The 17475-nt window shown below is 47.5% G+C and overlaps 1 protein-coding gene across 1 annotated transcript in view; it reads left to right on the top strand.

Annotated features, from left to right (window-relative positions):
- The window catches only part of Adcy3 (adenylate cyclase 3), a 71099-nt gene that overhangs the window by 20797 nt on the left and 32827 nt on the right, over nucleotides 1–17475 (top strand). Inside the window, exon 3 of the mRNA XM_051181721.1 lies at nucleotides 11611–11760. Within this exon, the coding sequence (XP_051037678.1) occupies nucleotides 11611–11760 (150 nt within the window). The remainder of the gene's footprint in view (nucleotides 1–11610; nucleotides 11761–17475) is intronic.

The raw sequence follows: 17475 nt of genomic DNA, 5'->3' as shown, positions 1-17475 counted from the left end.
TGAAGCTCATTTTGTAGATCAGACTGGCCTTGAATTTAGAGACCCTCCTGCTTCTCCCTCCCAAGTGCTGGGATAAAGGTGTGTACTACCACACCAGGCTTGGAACTTCTATTCTTAACCAGTTTCCCTCAGAATGGTAATGTGCTTGTCCCAGAAATCAAACTAGAGAAATAATGGTCAGTAGGGTGTTTGTCTCATATGTACAAGGCTCTGGGGTTGCTTTCCAGTATCACACAAAAGCGGGTGTAATGGTACACACCTGTACATAGTGAGTTTGAGGCCAGTCTGAGTTGCATAAGATTAAATCTGTGTCAAAAGACCAAAGGGAAGAAAAGGCAAAGAAAAATGGGAACTCAGGAGCAACACTAAAGGATTGAGTCAGAAGCAGGAACTGGAAAACATAACCCCAAATGTCCTCAGGAACATGGTGCGAGGTTGTGGGGGAAGGGGCTGCAGAGCCCCAGTGGAGGAAGTGGGAATGATTCAAGTCCCAAGGAAGAAAGCATGAAAGTCCCAAGGAAGAAAGCATGATCAGGAGGGTAGATGTTGCTGCTCTTTGTGGCTAAGTGGGTAGGATGTGTCACTGCCAGAACATGAGTCCCTCAGAACTCCAAGGTAGGGTACCTTAGAGCCTCAGAGCTTTCTCTGTTAGGATTCAGATACAAGGGGAGGAGGCTTCTGGGCCTATTGAGTCACGAACCATCTCTGAGTCCATCTGATAATGGTATTTTTGGAGTATAGACATTTCCTTTTGTCTCTAGACTGTGTTCCTCTTTGTCCTAGAGGGCCAGCAAGCCTCTGTCCATCTGTCTCCTGTCCAGTACTGGGATTGTAAGTGGCATCATCATGCTTGGCCTTTTTACTTGGGTTCTGGTTTGAACTCAGGCTTTCATGGTAAGCAGTTTCCCAGCTGATTATCCCCCTAGCCTCCAGAATACAGTTTCCAGATTCCTTCCTAGTCTATTCCAGACTGTGTGTGTATGGGGGGGAGGTCCGTGTTATAAATACAGTTGGCATTGTTTAGAGAAAAACTAGAAGCCAGGCAGTGGTGGTGCATACCTTTAATCCCAACACTTGGGAGACAGAGGCAGGAGGATCTCTGAGTTTGAGAGGCTAATCTGGTCTACACAGAGAGCTCTAGAACAGCAAGGGCTACACAGAGAAACAATGCCTCTAAAAAACCAAAGTCAAAACAACCAACAACAAATACCAAGAAGACAAGAAATGAGGGAGGAGGAACAAGGAGGAAGAAGAAAGAAGAAGACGATGATGATGATGACCAACCAATGACTACAAGTAGAGTGTTAAGTGTGGAACCCAATTATTCAGACTACTGTCACATATGGTTTATCTTTGCCTTTCTTTCATTTAATATTAGTCATAGGTTAGGAATCAGATGGGATTCCTTACAACCCAGAATCCACATATGAAGACAGAAAACATTGTGTCAGTCCTCACTGGCCCTTTGCTGACTTAGTCTCCTCTCAGAATCGATCTCTCTTGTTTACTGCAGCATCTTTACCCTCAGGAGATTCAAACCTCCTGAGGTCTTTCATCTCTAGGCCCCTGCATGGGGCCTGCCACCCACTGGAAAAGCTCAATAGGTTTAAATTGACCGTTTTAAAAAGAAAGGCCTAAAGCCAAACATGATTAAAATGGTTTAAAATAGGCTCTGCAAGTGGGATTGGAATTATTGGTTTAGAGAATCAGACCAAGGTGACTAAATAATGGGGTTCTATCAATAAGAAAAGACAGAAAGAGCTGTGGCCAGCTGTTTTCTGTTTCTTTGCTGAAGCAGTAAGAACAGAGGGCAGCTTTTCATTGGTCTTGTGCTTCTTAGTCATCTGGGGTAATAGATCTTTTTGAGAATCTGATAAAGGTAATGGATTTGTGCTCTACAAAACTGCAAAATGGCAACTTTCTCCTTAGTTTTACAGACCCACTGATTACCCTAAAATTTAGTCCATATGTGAATGACCAACCCCTGGGTTAGTGTAAGATGCTTAACATCAATGCTTCATATCTGCAGGAAAGCAAGGAGGTAGACCAGATGGCCTTCTCAGGTTTGCTTACCCTCAAGACTAGGACCTTCTTTGTGAGTGCAGTTATTGAGCTGCTAATCTTGATACTCAGCAAGTATCACTAGTATTCTCTGAGTTTGTGAGCATGAATGAATGAGTGAATGAATTGTGTTTTCGGGAACAGGGAGGCATGTTGGAGCTGGCCTTGGTCTTGACATTTCCCTGCAGGGCAAAGAGGAAGTATGCTAGTTCTTAACAAAACTATACTTACAGAGTCAGCCTGGGTAGATCCTTAAGGGCATGAGGACTGGGGCAAGTGGGGCTCTAATTAGTGCCACAGAGTCCTGCAGTCATTTATCTTTGTTTTTAGAGGTAGGGTTTCTCTTTGTAGCCCTAGCTGTCCTGAAACTCACAGAAATCAGCCTGCCTCAGCCTCCCAAGTGCTAGGATTAAAGACATGCACCACCACAGCCACTGGTGCAGTTATCTTGTAGGAGACTGGACAGAGACCATTGTGGCTGAGGTAAAGGAACATGTGGGACCAGCCAAGTCAAAGACAGAAGAGCCTGAAGGTCATGGCCTCCATGTTTGGAGTCTCTAGGGAAGCCATTACGTCAGAAGCTCATGGTGGTGCCTCTGGGATTTGGGCAGTACAGCTCTGGCAGTGCAGTAGGCCACAAGGGACCTTGTGCAAATGCCAAGTTGGATGGCTGCCTCATCTAGAAGTCCTTTTAGTTTTTGAAAAGACATTAAGTATCATTCTCTAGAGGCATGCTCAAATCACAATAATACAGGAAGCTTCTGGAAGTCCCTTTTGCAGAAACTTGAAGTACCTGGATGGGGAGGATAAGTATGCTTGAGCCCTGTGTTGTGTTCAGGATGGCTTTGCTTAAAGAAGACCCTTCAGGGCATTGTTGGCTCTGCAATTCTGTGCCTTTGCCTGAGGCCACACATAGTCACATCACTGTCTACAGACTTTATGCCTCCTTCTGTCCACCTCCCTGGATACCTGTCTTGAGCCCCTGGGGAACTCTAATCCTAGCCCAGCCTTGGTGACCCCCTCATCTTGGCTAGCAGAGGAGACTGAAATATAGGGATGAGAGACATGGGCTCAAGGAGAAAGACCAGGTTCCAGTTTCAACATGGCTAAGATGCCATGGTTTCAGAAAATCCATCTCTCTGGTTTCAGGTAAGATCTCCTACTAATGAGCATTGACAAGTCTGTGCTTCTTCCCCATGATATTGGGGCTTGTAGGAAAATGTGGAAGCCCTTAATTGTTCCTTCCTTGTTATTGGATGTATGTTACCACTGTCTCTCCTTTGGAAGCAAAGAAGGAAGAAGAACATATTTTGTACTGAACCCTGTGTGAGGTGGTGTTAAGTTAATCTCTCTGAAACCTTTTATTTATTTGAGACAGGGTTTCTCTGTGTAGCCTTGGTTGTCCTGAAACTCACCCTGTAGACCAGGCTGGCCTCAAACTCGGTGATCCTCTTGCTTATGCCTACCCGGTGCTGGAATTAAAGTGTGCCACCATGTCCAGCTTGAAACATTTTAGACTGGTCTTAGGGTCATGGTGAGGATGAGGAGCCAGATGTGAGAGAGGTAAAGTTAATCACCCCAGAGTCCATAGTGGGCCAACTCAAGGCCAAGCTCATCTCTTACTAGCATTTATTGTCTGCCCATGGCCTTCGACAACTCCCAGTCATTCTGGGCACTGGGGAAAAATCAGAGAAACAAGCCAAGTACCCTGCCCTGAAGGATCTGGCATAGGAAACACAAATGGGCAAGGGGAGAAGGAAAGAAGTGGCAGTAGCAGCTCAGCCTTTAGTCCCTACCATTGGGGAACAGCGCACAAGGACCAGGCCAGCCTGGTCTACAGAGTAAGTTCTGGGACAGCCAGAGCTACAATCAGCAAATAATAAATAACAAGAAAGACAAAAGGGAGTGGCTGGGGGGGAGGGGAGCAGGAAAAGTCCTGCAGAACCACTGGGTGTGGTGAGCAAGGCCTCTAGGAGGAGGGGATATTTAAGTAGGAACCTGACTGGTGGAAGCCTCTATGGGTATCTCTCTAAGTGTCTGAGGCAAGGCTTCCCCAGAGCTTGAAACCCCACCTGCAGCACATAGCATAGGCCCAGGTTCTGGGTACCCCTCCTTGGGTTAGAGAAGACCAGCTGCCTTATGAGTTACCATCGCCTCTGCTCCCTCCAGCCCTGCAGCTGCTTAGAGACTTTCTTTCCAAAACATCCAGTATGTCTTAACGAAGAGAGGCTCCCGAGCTGCTTAACTCCAGCCACAGAGCATCATCAGTCTCCAGGGCAACTCACACCAACACTGGTACCACTGTTCTGGAATCTTCAGGCTACATTGAGCTTCTGGGGGGGGGGGGGGTCGCGGGGGACTGGCTCCAGCAAGAGAACCAGCAGCCCACCTCCAGAGGGCAGTTTGTAGTTTAAAGGCCTCTTAGAGCAGTCCATTTCCCTGAGGGCTGTTAGCGAGGTTTAAGACATCTTGATGCATAGACTCGAAGTAGAGAGGCTGCTCAAGGGAATCCTCTCAAGCCTGCATGCTGTAAACATTTCCTCAGGCTGCATGGGCTGGACAAAGCTCTGCTCTGGGCCCTGACCCGCTTGGGAGACTTGTTCATGTATTATTTTGGCTTAATTTTAAGAAAGTACTTATTTGTGGATGTGTGTGTGTGTGTGTGTGTGTGTGTGTGTGTGTGTGTGTGTGTGGTGCTTTTACCCACCGAGCCATCTTGCTGGTTTCTTAGCTTTCTTTTATTTATTTATTTTTTAGACAGGGTCTTATAGAGCCCAGGCTGGCCTTGAACTCTCTTACATAGCCAAAGATGAACTCCAAAGTGCTAGAATTGTAGACTATGTTGTACCACCACTCCTGGCTCTTCATTGTTAATGATTTTTTGTTGTTGTTGTTTTGTTTATTTCTTTCTTTTTGGAGACAAGGTTTCTCTGTGTAACAGCCCTGGCTGTCCTGAAACTAGCTTTGTAGACCAGGCTGGCCTCAAACTCACAGATATCTGACTGCCTCTGCCTCCCAAGAGCTGGGATTAAAGGCGTGTGCACTACCGCCTAGCTTGATTTTTTTTTTTTAAATAGAAATTTTCATAGAGTATCTTCAGAATCAAGAAAAAAATAAATAATTTATTTTTGGTCATGGGGGAGTGGTGGTGCTGGCTTTGTGTTTGTGTGCTAGTGCTAGCTAGGAATGGAAGCCAGGGCTTGTGGTGTGTCAGGCAAATGTTTTACTACTGTGTTAGATCCTACCTCAAGAAAACATTGTAATATAAAGAGACCCAAGGACCTGGTAGCTATGTCATAGTGGCCTCTTGCCACACAGAACAGTCTTTAGAGGGGACCCCTAATAGTGAGAAACTGTAGTACATTTGAGTCTCACCCTGATGCTTTTAGGGGCATTTCCTCAGATGGCATGTAATGAACCCCGTGCCACTGGTCCAGGCAGTAAGAGGCCCAGCATCAACACTCCAGGCTCTTGCTGGCTGCCTCTGTATCTGCCTTGGTGGAGTGCTGTCTTCTTATCTCTGACCTCACTTACATGGGGAAGGCTTGGGGCCTTACTGTGTACAAACACCAGTGCTTATCTGCAGTCTGTCACGTCTCTCTCTGTCTCTCTCTCCGGGGAATTGTTCTATATCTCAAGATGGCCTCAAACTGTCCTGCCTCAGCCTTCTGAGTGCTGGGATTACAGGACTGTGTCACATGTCTGGCTCACACACTTCTTTAATGTCCATGCCTCCATGACAATGTCATCATCACTTCCTGGTGGAAGTTGCACACATGCACAATTGTGCTCATGCATGCACATACCCCAGCCATGCAGACCTTGATCAGTACTGCCCTGTGTGTTGTCTGTGCCGGGTGGCCTAGTGTCTGGGTGGCTCACCAGCCACCTGCTCTGCTGTCTTAGCCGCTAGGGTTAACTGGGTGTTCTTCCTCTGGGTTCTCAGGATGGGTGGGCCGGGGAAGCCTGGGGTGTTGACCAGGGTCGTAGCAAGGTGTGTCCAGGGTAGCAGGGTGATGATTGTTTCTGTGCTGTCACCATTCGAGGTCTGTCCCCATTCAACAACTGCTGGCTTCCTGGTCACCTGGTGCTGGATGGCAGGGGTGGGCCTTGGGGACATATCGGGAAATAGGGCCAGGAGAGACCATAGTGGCAAGCATGCCTTCCAACTCTATGGAAGGTTCTGCGAGCATGAAAGTATCAGAGTGGGTGGGAAGCCTGAGCAGGGCTTTCTGGGTAGACAAGGAGCTGATTGGGTGGTCTAGGTGTGGGTAGGGTGAGGTGGAGGCTGCTACAGTGATGTCCACAGGCTGCAGGATGCTACAGTGATGTCCGCAGAATGTAGGCTGTGTTAGAGGGAGGGGATAGGAGAGCAAATTCTGAGAAGGAAGCTCCCAGACTCATGACTCTCGAGTCCTCATTTTGAGGATGCCATTTGTCACAGTGACTCAGTCCATTTTGGATCCCCACTGGGGTTTGAGTTTTCCCTGAAGGCTGTACACCATCCCACCCCCGTTTCTCGTTCTTAAGTACAGTGGGAGGCAATGCTAATAGAGGCGTTTAGAGCAGGGCCTGCTTACTCACTGTCATGTCCTCACTAGGGGCCACACCTGCCTGGCCTTCCCCCACTGGAAGTGGTCCTGGGAGTCAGGGACACATAATAGTCACCCGTCCTCCTGGCCAGCACAGTGCTGTCAGAGTGAAAGTTACTTTTTCTCCAAGCATGTCTTGAGAGACTCCATCTTCCCTAAGAAAGACATTCTTACATTGTAGATATAAAAGAGGAAACCCCCATGTTTCATACCTGAGGAGACAGTGACTCCTGCCGTGTTTGGAAACTGGGACATCTTCAGACATATGTCTTTGTTTGGTCTTAAATGTATGCAGCCTGTAAATGAAGGCACAGTAAAGAAACCACCAAGATGGCCGCTCCACACCTGGGCGGTGGGTTATTGCAGATAAGAGAGAGAACATCCACAGGCATCTGGAGGAGTCCAAAGCAGAGAGAAGAGGAAGAGTGGTCATGGCCAGGAGAATCTGAAAGAGAAGCAAGAATGGCAGAGAAGAGTGGGGGCGGGAAGCCCTGCTGTTACAGAGAACAAAGGGCTATCTGAGAAGGGCCCTGGAGTTTGGAATATATAACAGGTACTTGTGAATAGGAGCTGAATGAGCCTGGAGGCCAGCATGGGCTTTGACAGGCAGCCACAGGTGTATGCCGAGGAGTAGCCCTTTCTGGCAGGCAGAGATCCATTTCACAGGCTTCTGAGAAGAGCTGGCTGTATGCTTTCAGCAGTCATTCTGTAGTCCAGCTTGAGCTGAGCCAAGACTGCCATGTGCCTTTTGGAATTTGGGGGAATTGGAGTTTCCTTTGGACCTGACATGGCCCATATTCTAATGCTTTGGGGCTGATATCTCTGTGACAGTTTTAGCTTAAAATGTGTCTCATGTCCTTTCTGGGGAAAGATGGGGTTTCTACATGTAAGTAAGCTCAGTGCTTCGGGGTGGGGTTTCAAACCCAGAGTAAGCCTTGCGTGTGGGAGGAGATGGTGTGTTTTGGTTTTGGGACATTGCTTTGTTGTGCTTTATGAAACGGCTAACAAGACTGCTTTAGGATATGGTTACAGTTTTTATTGTAGATATGAGAGAAAGCAGAGAGAGAAAGAAGCAGACTGAACATGGCCAGGACTAGGGGAATGGGAGAGCAGATGGAGAGAGAGAATAGTGGAGACAGCAGGAGACAGAGAACACACACACGCATGCACGCACGCACGCGCACACACGCACACAGGTATAGTGAGTAAGCAGGTAGCAAGAGGTAGAATAATGAGAGTAAGAAGAGCAGAGAAAAGTGAGGATAGCTGGGCTACAAGGAATAGCTGAGGGGAGGGAGGCCCATGAGCTAGAGAGAGTTTAGGGGAGGGGAGAAGGGCTAGGATGCTCATATGGACTATGAAATGTTTAACAGGTAAATGCATGTATGTGTGTATGTGTATGTATGTACTTTTATGAAGTGTATAACAATGGTACTGAGGGGGCTTGGAGGCTGGCATGGGCTTTGATAAGCTGAGAGCTGCCACAGGCAGCCATATGTCCCTTCTGCCAGAGGTTAGGGAAATGACCCCTTTTGGCAGATGGGAGCTGGTTTCACAAGTTCCTGAGGAATGCTGGCTTTTATCTAACCGCTAGAAATCCTATATAGTTTAGCTCAAGCTCATTTCTGGAGATTTGGACTGCCTTTTGGAGTTTGGGGAATTGGAATTTCCTTTGGATGACACATTTCCTATAAAATCAGAACAATGTCCCAATCACCTCCGCATTGACTAGAAATGAGAGGAGGCTGAGAAAGTGTGTCCCTGTATCTAGGAGTCTGAGGCCCTACACCCTGGCCCGCTTGCTTAGGCATAGCCTGGGTCCTCTGAAGGACCATGTAGTGGCATATGGGGAACCCTCTTCTCTAGCCTCAGGGATCCACCTGTGCACACTTGAACTTTCTTCCCCCAAGGCCTGCTTCTGCTTCCCTGATTAGTTGAGGCTTTCTTGGCTTGGCAGCGCTGGCCTGCTGGACTCGTGCCCTGGATGTGGGGGCTGAGTTGGCTTCTGCAAGACCTTGGCTGAGCCTCCCAGCACTCATCACTGAGAGCAGAGGCTGCCAAACTCCTTCCAGGCCCTGCAGCCATAGCAAGGAAGGGCATGAGGATGGGTGGGGGGGGGTGGAGGGTGTGCCAGAACAGCTGGGTTCAGGCAAGTGAAGAGGACTGGAGGTTTAAGAAACTCAATGCCTGGACTCTAGAATTGTTAGAAATAGGTGAATTCATGGAGTGTGGGGAGTGGAGTTTCCTGGCGTCCCCCGGCCCTGCAAACCCACTTCCCTCCAGAGAGCTGTTTTGGAGCCAGTGAGCTTCAAATACTGATTTGAAAAAGGGTGAGGCAGCTGTGACTTTGAAGATTGACAAACAGAACCACCCACCTCTCCTGCTCTCTCCTCCTTCCTGGACGTTATGGACCAAACCTTCCTCAGTTCCAACTTCTGCCTTCAGAAGCAAGGCTAATGAGCACCAGGCAGGGTCAACCAAGGCTGGGCTCTAGAGTGTATGCAGACCATTGGGTTGCAGGGTTGATCAAGGCTGGGCTCTAGAGTGTATACAGATCATTGAGTTGCAGGGTTGATCAAGGCTGGGCTCTAGAGTGTATGCAGACCATTGAGTTGCAGGGTTGATCAAGGCTGGGCTCTAAAGTGTATGCAGACCATTAGGTTGCAGGGTCGATCAAGGTTGGGCTCTAGAGTGTATGCAGACCATTAGGTTGCAGGGTCGATCAAGGCTGGGCTCTAGAGTGTATGCAGATCATTGAGTTGCACAGTCTTGAAAGAGCTCATCAAGCATGAGCCCACATCTGCATTCCTTGAGTCAAAGTGTTTGTGGCAATGTTTTCTTGGGCCACCACCCCAAGGGGTAACCATGTCTTTCTCATCTGGGCCTATGAGATGGCCAGGCAGGGAGGCAGGGCCTACCCATGTGGAGGGAACAGGATAATGTTGAGCTTTAGCTCCAGTCCAGGCTAGTTAGCCAGGGATAGATGTATAAATGCCCTCTCCAAAGTCAGACCTGTGTCTGTAGGTCCTTCCTGCCTGAGCCCTCTGTTTGGGGACACTGAGGTTCACAGTGTATGAGTTCAGTTGTATGCTACTGCCATGTGCATCATCTTTCTTGCAAGCCTGGCACACAGCGCAAGCAAAGGATGCCAGCCTGACCCTGTCGTCCAGTCTTGCTAATTTGTGGCTCTGTGAGCCTGGGAGTGTGGGAAGTTGCCAAGGGCATTTGGCCCTGCAGGAGAATGACCTTTAGATGGGCAGAGATTCTTGATCTTCATGCTAGACTGACTCTGAGACCCAACAGGGTCCATATGATTGACTTCATTCACTGGATCCAACTCCAGAGATTTTCAGATGATCAGACTGGTGTCCCTCGGAGTCTGGCCACTTAGAAGGGGGGGATCTGTCAAGAAAGCAGATAGTATGGAGATGCTGCTAAAGACATTGACCCCAGATAGTGACAGCTGGGGCTGCCTAGGCCTAAGAGTACCATATATCTTAGATGGTAGAACCAGCCACCCAGGAGCTTAGGAATCTACCTACAATGATTTCTGACTAGCTCAGACACACATTCTAACCCTAAATCTCAGCAGCCTTGTGATGGAGCCCTCCATGGACTCAGCACTGCCAACCACCTGTGTCCCCACCCAGGAACATTCTGTAGGCTGTGGCCATGGTGTCCTCAGGGTGCTGGTGATTAGTCCTGATTAAACAAAGCACAGCTTGGAGGGGATATGGCATAACAGGGAGAACCCAGAAAATGAGTCAGAACTCATCCCGTTATTTACTGAGGCACTGATGTAAAATCCTAGCGCTGACTTGGCATAACATTCCCTGACCCCAGACTCCACCATGTACACCATCGGGCCAGTCGTCTCTGCTTGTATGGCCAGAAGTGAAACTCCTAATTTTCTTTCTACCCTGTTTTCCAACTCCAGTCTTGTGTGAGGGCTAGCCACACTGCCGTTATGGTGGTGACTGCCCCCCCTCCCTGCAGGACCTCAGGCAGGGAGAGAAGGGCGCCTTCAAGAAGGCGTGTGTGTCAGGTAAGGAGGGGCTGGAGAGAGAGCTCGTTGGGTAAGAGCACTGACTACTCTTGAAAAGGACTTAAGTTCAGCCCCCAGCACCCACATGATGGTACACAACTGTCTGGAACTCTAGTTCCAGGGGATCCGATGCCCTCTTCTGGCATCCTTGGGTACCAAGCATGCATATGGTGCATAGACATATATGCAGGCAAAACCACTCATATACATAAAATGAACAAAATTAATAAACCTTAAAAAAAAAAAAAAAAGGAAAAAAGTATGGTTCTGGCTCCAAAAAAAAAAAAAAAAAAAAACTGAGCTGGACCAGGAAGCAGTGTTGCCTGAGAAGGCTCACTCAGACCAGTGGACTTGCAGACCAATGGGAATTTAGTACAATTTCAGGTACCAGCTAAAAGCTCAGTGACAGCAGCTGCTACCACCACCAGGAACTCTGTATGATGGGGACATCCAGGTCCATACTCAAGGCTCCCTCTATCAGGAAACTACTGGATCTGCAAATCCAGCAGCCTTTTAGGCATGACTAGGGACCAGGTCACCTAGGAGAGTCTGCAGGATACTAGATGGAGCAGACACTCGATAGCCAAGGTCTTGCATTGGCACATGGCTTGCAGGAAGTAGGCTGGCATTGGCAGAATTTAGTAAGCTGGAGCTCTGTACATGCTGGTTTAACAACCAAGTTAGCCAAGAGTTGCCTGGCCTCTGGGGCAGGGGTTTGTTTGTGGTATGATGTAGGAGAGGAACGAGGCCTTGTGCACACATTCCTGGCCTGGAGCCATACCTTGCTGATTTATAGGTTAGGGTCTAGTCAGGGGCCTCTGACGTTGATTCCCGACAACCCCACCTATCTTGTCCTGTTTCCCTGAAGATAAATATTCACCAGTCCTGTTCTTTCCTCTTCTTGGCTTGTAGATCCTGGCCAATGTCTTCCTCTACCTGTGCGCCATCATCGTGGGCATCATGTCCTACTACATGGCAGACCGCAAGCACCGCAAGGCCTTCCTGGAGGCCCGCCAGTCGCTGGAAGTGAAGATGAACCTGGAGGAGCAGAGCCAGCAGCAGGTGTGACTCAAGGTTTGGTAGGATCCTGGCGAGGGAGAGGCCTTGGGCCTTGAGCTTGTGCTAAGAGGTGGAATATGTAAGGAGAAGCCTCCCAGCTCCTCCCCCTACCTCGTTCTAAGTCACTTGGGAAGAAGTGGCAGCAGCCTGGTCCCTGGGGCCCCTCCTGCTTATCTTTCTCCATCTGGAGGACAGCCTGCTTGTCCCTGCTCTCTGGTTACTGGCCATGCTCCAGCCTAATCCACACAGAACGGTCCTCCCGGTTCCCATGTAACTTAGCCTTTTAAATAGGTTTTGGTCTGGATTCGTCACAAATACTTCTTAGAGGACTCTAGAAATGACACCCACCAATTTCCTGTAGGATTATCTCCCTTCCTCGAAACTGAAGCTGACATAAATGTCATTTTGTACGGGTAAGGATGGGGGATGGGTGTACAACTTTACTGAAGCTTCTAGACTCTGCCACTGAGGCTGATGAACCTTCAATTTTGGGGATGACTAGATGAGCTTCTGCTCTTGGTCCCTCTCATAGATCAGTGGTTCTCAACCTGTGGGTCGCGGCCCCTTAGGGGGACACACTTCAGATATCCTACATAGGAGATAATTTATATTATGATTCATAACAGTGGCAAAATTACAGTTATGAAGTAGCAATGAAATAATTTTATGGTTGGGGGGTCACCATGACATGAGGGACTACATTAAAGGGTCCCAGCATTAAGAAGGTTGAGAACCATTGCTCTAGATAGTGGTATTTGAAGACACAGGTAGTCACTTAAAGCCTATGAGTCCCAGTGTCCTCTTTCCTGGGGTGTGTGTATCCACTGCTTACCAATGAGATCTAGAAGCTTCCAAGTCAGGCCTGGAGTCATCTTTTTCAGAATGCAGGGTTTGTAGGGGGAATTTCCCTTGCCTCTGGTGACAACAGTCCATGATTGTGGCCCATGGTGTTGTCAAGGACCTGCTGCAGCCTGGATATATTTATGGAATTTCCATTTATGGCTTTATAAAGATGCTCTGTCTGGTGTCTTACGCTGTGGTGACAGTCCAGAGTTACCACCTGGGAGTTGTTTGATCGCTCGGAGATGCAGGATTTCTGGAGGGTCAGTCGAGAAGGACTTTGTTGAGAATTGCTTTGTAACCTGTGAACTTGGAACCAGCCACGGCACCTTTAGGGTCTTATCCCCAGGTCTACATGCTACCTCTGGGCAGGGTCAGCACAGAGAGCCTGGGAACTGGCAGCAAGGACTTTCTTGGAACCCCGGAAATCTGGGCTACTGCGGGATAGCCTTCAGGTGCTGGCAGCCTGCTGTGAGTGCGTTGCCCCCCTCTGCTACCTGCCCACTTGTGCCAGCAAGGTAGACCTCGGCCCCCTGCATGCGAGATGCAGGTGAGGTGGACAGGAGGGACAGGGGTGCTCAGCAGTCCTTGAGCACACACACAGTATGTATCTGTGAGTATCCATTAAAGGGGATCTGTTTAGCATGGCTGTATCATGAGTGGATATTAGCCTGTTTTTATTCATTTATTTTTATTTTACATTCATGGGTGTTTTATCTCCATGAATGTTTGTGTACCCTGTGCATGCGGTGCCCACAGAGGCCATGAGAGATGCTGGATTCCCTTGAACTGGACTTACAGACGGTTGTGAGCCCCCATGTGAGTGCTGGGAGTAACGTGGGTCCTCTGCAAGAGCAGCTAGTGCTCCTAGCCGCAGAGTCATCTTTCCAGCTCCATTCCTTAGCTCCCTGGGACCTCAGTTTCTCTCTATGTAGAGCTTCCCCCCCATCCCGCAAATTGTTTTAGCGGTAACATGCTCTGGTGAACTCTGCAAGAGGGCTCAGGGCCCTTTCAACAGGAGGGTTGAGATTCCACTGCCCATTGGAGTTTCAGTGTAACTCTGCTTATACTAGGGGTGGGTCCACCATTTGTCTTTATACCTGTGTCATTCACATACCAAACTCCTGCAATAATTGGAGAAATGCACCCTCTCCCTGCCATCCTGCAGTCAGCGTGCAGTCTGTATAGTGCCCAGATGTTTACGCTTCACTAGAGGAGTTCTATGCACTTGGGGGGGGGGTAGAGGATGAATCAACTTTTGTCCCAGAGACTGGGTGGTCCATGGTTTATATTGTTTTGTTTTGTTTGTAACTTGAAAAGCCCCCTCCAGAAACCTGCTCATTTTGTCTAAATTTTCAGAATTTTAACACAATGCTCATTTTTCTGACTGCTTATTATGTATGAGATTTATACTGATTTTTTCTTTTGGATACTGATAATTTGTGCCTTCACTTTTTCATGTTTTTCCTTCATTCACCTTGCAAAGGCATAGATAGTCTCAGGTTTAGTCCCAGCAGTGAGACACCTTATATTTTCACTGCTCTTTGTACATTTCTTGTCTATAATTCATTAATTTATGCTTTTTAAGAACTTTTATCTGCTGGGAAATGGTAGTGTGCACACTTTTAGTCCCAGCACTTAGGAGGCAGAGGCAGGCAAATTTCTGTGAGTTCAAGGACAGCCAGGGCTACACAGAGAACCCCTGTCTTGAATACCCCCCAAAAGCCACAAACAAAAAACCAAACAACAAAAATCCTTTATCATTTTCTTCTTCTTTGATTTGCTTTGTGTCCTTGTTATCTCCTAGGTGTATAACCTAGAGGAATAAGCTTTCACATGTTTTGCTAAAATGTACTTTTAATACTTTTTGTTTGGTTGGGTTTTGAAACAGGGTCTCTCTACATAGCCCTGGGTATCTCCGGACTCCCTATATAGACCAGGCTGGCCTTGAACTCACAGAGATCTTGACTGCCTCTGACTCCCAAGTACTGGAATTAAAGGTATCACACCAGGCCCTAAAAATAGGCATTTAATGTGATAGGTTTCCCTGCTTTAGCTCATCCTATGTTTTTAAAAAGATTTATTGTATGTGTATATGTGAATGCCTGGTGCCTGAGGAGGGCAGAAGTAGAGTTACAGGCAGTTGTGAGCCACTGGATATAAGTGCTGGGAACCAAACTTGGGTCCTGTGCAGCTTTCACACTAGTTCTGGGGATTAAACACAGATTCTCATGTTTGCACAGCAAGGACTTTACTCATATGTCCCTATTTTCTATTTTATTCTTTTAAGATTTATTTAGTATTTATCATGTAAATAGTGTTCTGCCTGCATGTGTGCCTGCACACCAGAAGAGGGTATCAGATCCTATTACAGATAGTTGTGAGCCACCATGTGGGTGCTGGAAATCGAACTCTGGACCTTTGGAAGAGCAGCCAGTGCTCTTAACTGCTGAGCCATCTCTCCAGCCCTATTTTTTTTTATTATAAACATTTTTATTAATTATCTTATGCATATGGGTGTTTTGTCTGCATGCACATCTTGTGCATGCCTGGTGTTCAGGGAGGCCACAAGAGGGTATCATATCCCCTGAAACTAGATTTACAGATGGTTGGTGAGCTGCCACATGGATGCTGGGAACTGAACCTGAATTCTCTTTATTTAGCCATCTTTCTAGCCTTCTTTACTTTTTGAGGGTGGGGTTAAAATTAGGTTTCTCTGTGTAGTCCTGGCTGTCCTGGAACACACTCTGTGCGGCACCACTGCCCGGTGTCTTTCCTTTTTGAATACAGAGTCTCACTATGTGGCTCAGGCTGGCCCAGAGCTAGTGACAATCCTGCCTTAGGCCTCTGGACACTGGGATTATAGTGTGTGCTGCCCACCTGCCTCCACTCTTCCTCATTTTCTTTCCATGCTGCAGAGTATTTGTTCTGACCTTATTTCCATTTTCTAATCTTCTATTCCTTTGCTTTGTCAATATGCCTGCCAACCCTTCTAATCAATAAAGACACGATTTTGTAGCATGTCACCTAACATTTTAGAAACAACATTATTTATAATTCCTTTAAGGAATGTTGCTTCCTGATACATTAAGGTGTGCAAAGTCTTTTGGTTTGTAATTCTTAAAAGAACAATAGCGAAAGTGATGCAGACTCTTCAGTGGCAGGGTGTGAGGAAGTGGATGGCATGGCATTAGATGGCAGCAATCCTATTCAGCATTCCAGATTAGGTCCCCAAAGCCACTTAATTTATACAGTCAGACATTAACATTTACAGATAAAATCAGCTTTACCACTGCCCCTGAGACAAACATCTACTACATACAGCTTTTGGGTGCAACTTTAACAGTTTGAAATATTATGTGTTTTTTTGAGCTAGGGTTTCTGGTAGTCCAGGCTAGCCTTGAACTTGTAACATAGCCAAGGATGACCGTGAACTTCTGGTCCTCCTGCCTTTGCCTCCCAAGTGCTGGGATTATAGGCATGCACTATCATACTCATTTGGTGCTAGTCTTTCTTGAAGACGTTTCCATGATATCACCCTCTTTTAACACTAAGTCCTTGGTAGTCCACAGAAACCTCACTCTGTCGTTGACTTCATCTGGTGCATCTGTGTGTAGCTTCCTTCTTCTCAGGCAGCACGATACTGCTGTAGACCACAGTTAAAGCATCAGGACCTTTGAGTGCCATATCCATTGAGCATCCTCTTGCTCACCCTTTGTCTGATGTGAATAATGCCACTTTGAGTACTGGTGTCTGAGTGTCAATTCCAGTCTTTGCTTTACATTTTTGAGTGCCAACCCAGACATGGAATTGCCAGGTACTACTGTGTTTAACTTTTTGAGGCACCAGTCTTGTACATTTTTAATGTTGATAAGTATTGCCAAATTGTCTCATACACAGGTGCCAACAATTTATACTCCTCTTAGTAATGAATGAGGGTGTACTTACGCACTTACATTCCCCTTGTTTATCTAGAAAATACTTCATCTAGAAAGGGACTGTCCTTGCTCATGAGGTCAGCAGACCCAGGTCCCTGAGCATTCCATCCTGCTGTGTCACCTCCTCTTGCAAGTGACACTGAGCCTGTGTTGCAGGGGAACCAGTCCCACTCCCACCCCTATGTTGGTGACCTCAGACCTACATCCAGTGTTTGCAGTGTTCAGAGCTTTCTCAGGATAGCAGGGTCTGACATTCTCCTGTGTGACAGTGGGGCTGTATTTCCCTGTCTTCAGATTAGCCTTCTGAAAAACTGGGCATATGTATGTGTATGTGTATGTATAGCCATGGATTGTTTGAGAAGTTAATGAAGGAAGAAGATGGAGGTAAGCTTAAAAACTATAAAGTCCTTTGGTGCCATTAACTACTAGGACATGGTTTCAGCCCCTGGGGACACACTGGCTGAAGGAAGGTTGAGGAGGAAGGTGGCAGCTGGCTGACATCAAAGCCTTATTGATGTGTCTGAGCATGATCCTGACATGCAAAAGGGTCATGACCCACAGGTTGAGAACCGCTGGTCTAGAGTCTTTGTTCTCTAAGTCTCATCTCATAGGCGGTCCAGAAGCTGGATGGAGCCGAGCTACCGAGGGAATGTGGGGCCTCTCTCCACCCTCCCCACAGCTCCATGGGCATGCTAGTGTGCAGCCACAGCCCCAATGGGAAAAACTTTGATTGTTTGTAGTGGTTCCCACAGGACTTCACTTGGAAGATTAGTTTGGGACCTTGAGAGTTGCTAAGCACCCCAACTGGCACCTGGCAACAGCAGGTACCCAGAACATCACTCCTGCTGCAAGGTACAAACTTCAGAATGGTGAGGTGTCAGAATCACCCCCAAGAAGCACTTCCTAGGCTGTGGGGTGCAGCTGAAGGAGGTGAGCGGGT

The sequence above is a fragment of the Phodopus roborovskii genome, unplaced genomic scaffold (assembly GCF_943737965.1).
Source record: "Phodopus roborovskii unplaced genomic scaffold, PHOROB, whole genome shotgun sequence".
Lineage (NCBI taxonomy): Eukaryota > Metazoa > Chordata > Mammalia > Rodentia > Cricetidae > Phodopus > Phodopus roborovskii.
Note: the sequence above shows the minus strand (reverse complement) of the source record. Positions and strands in the feature narration are given on the sequence as shown.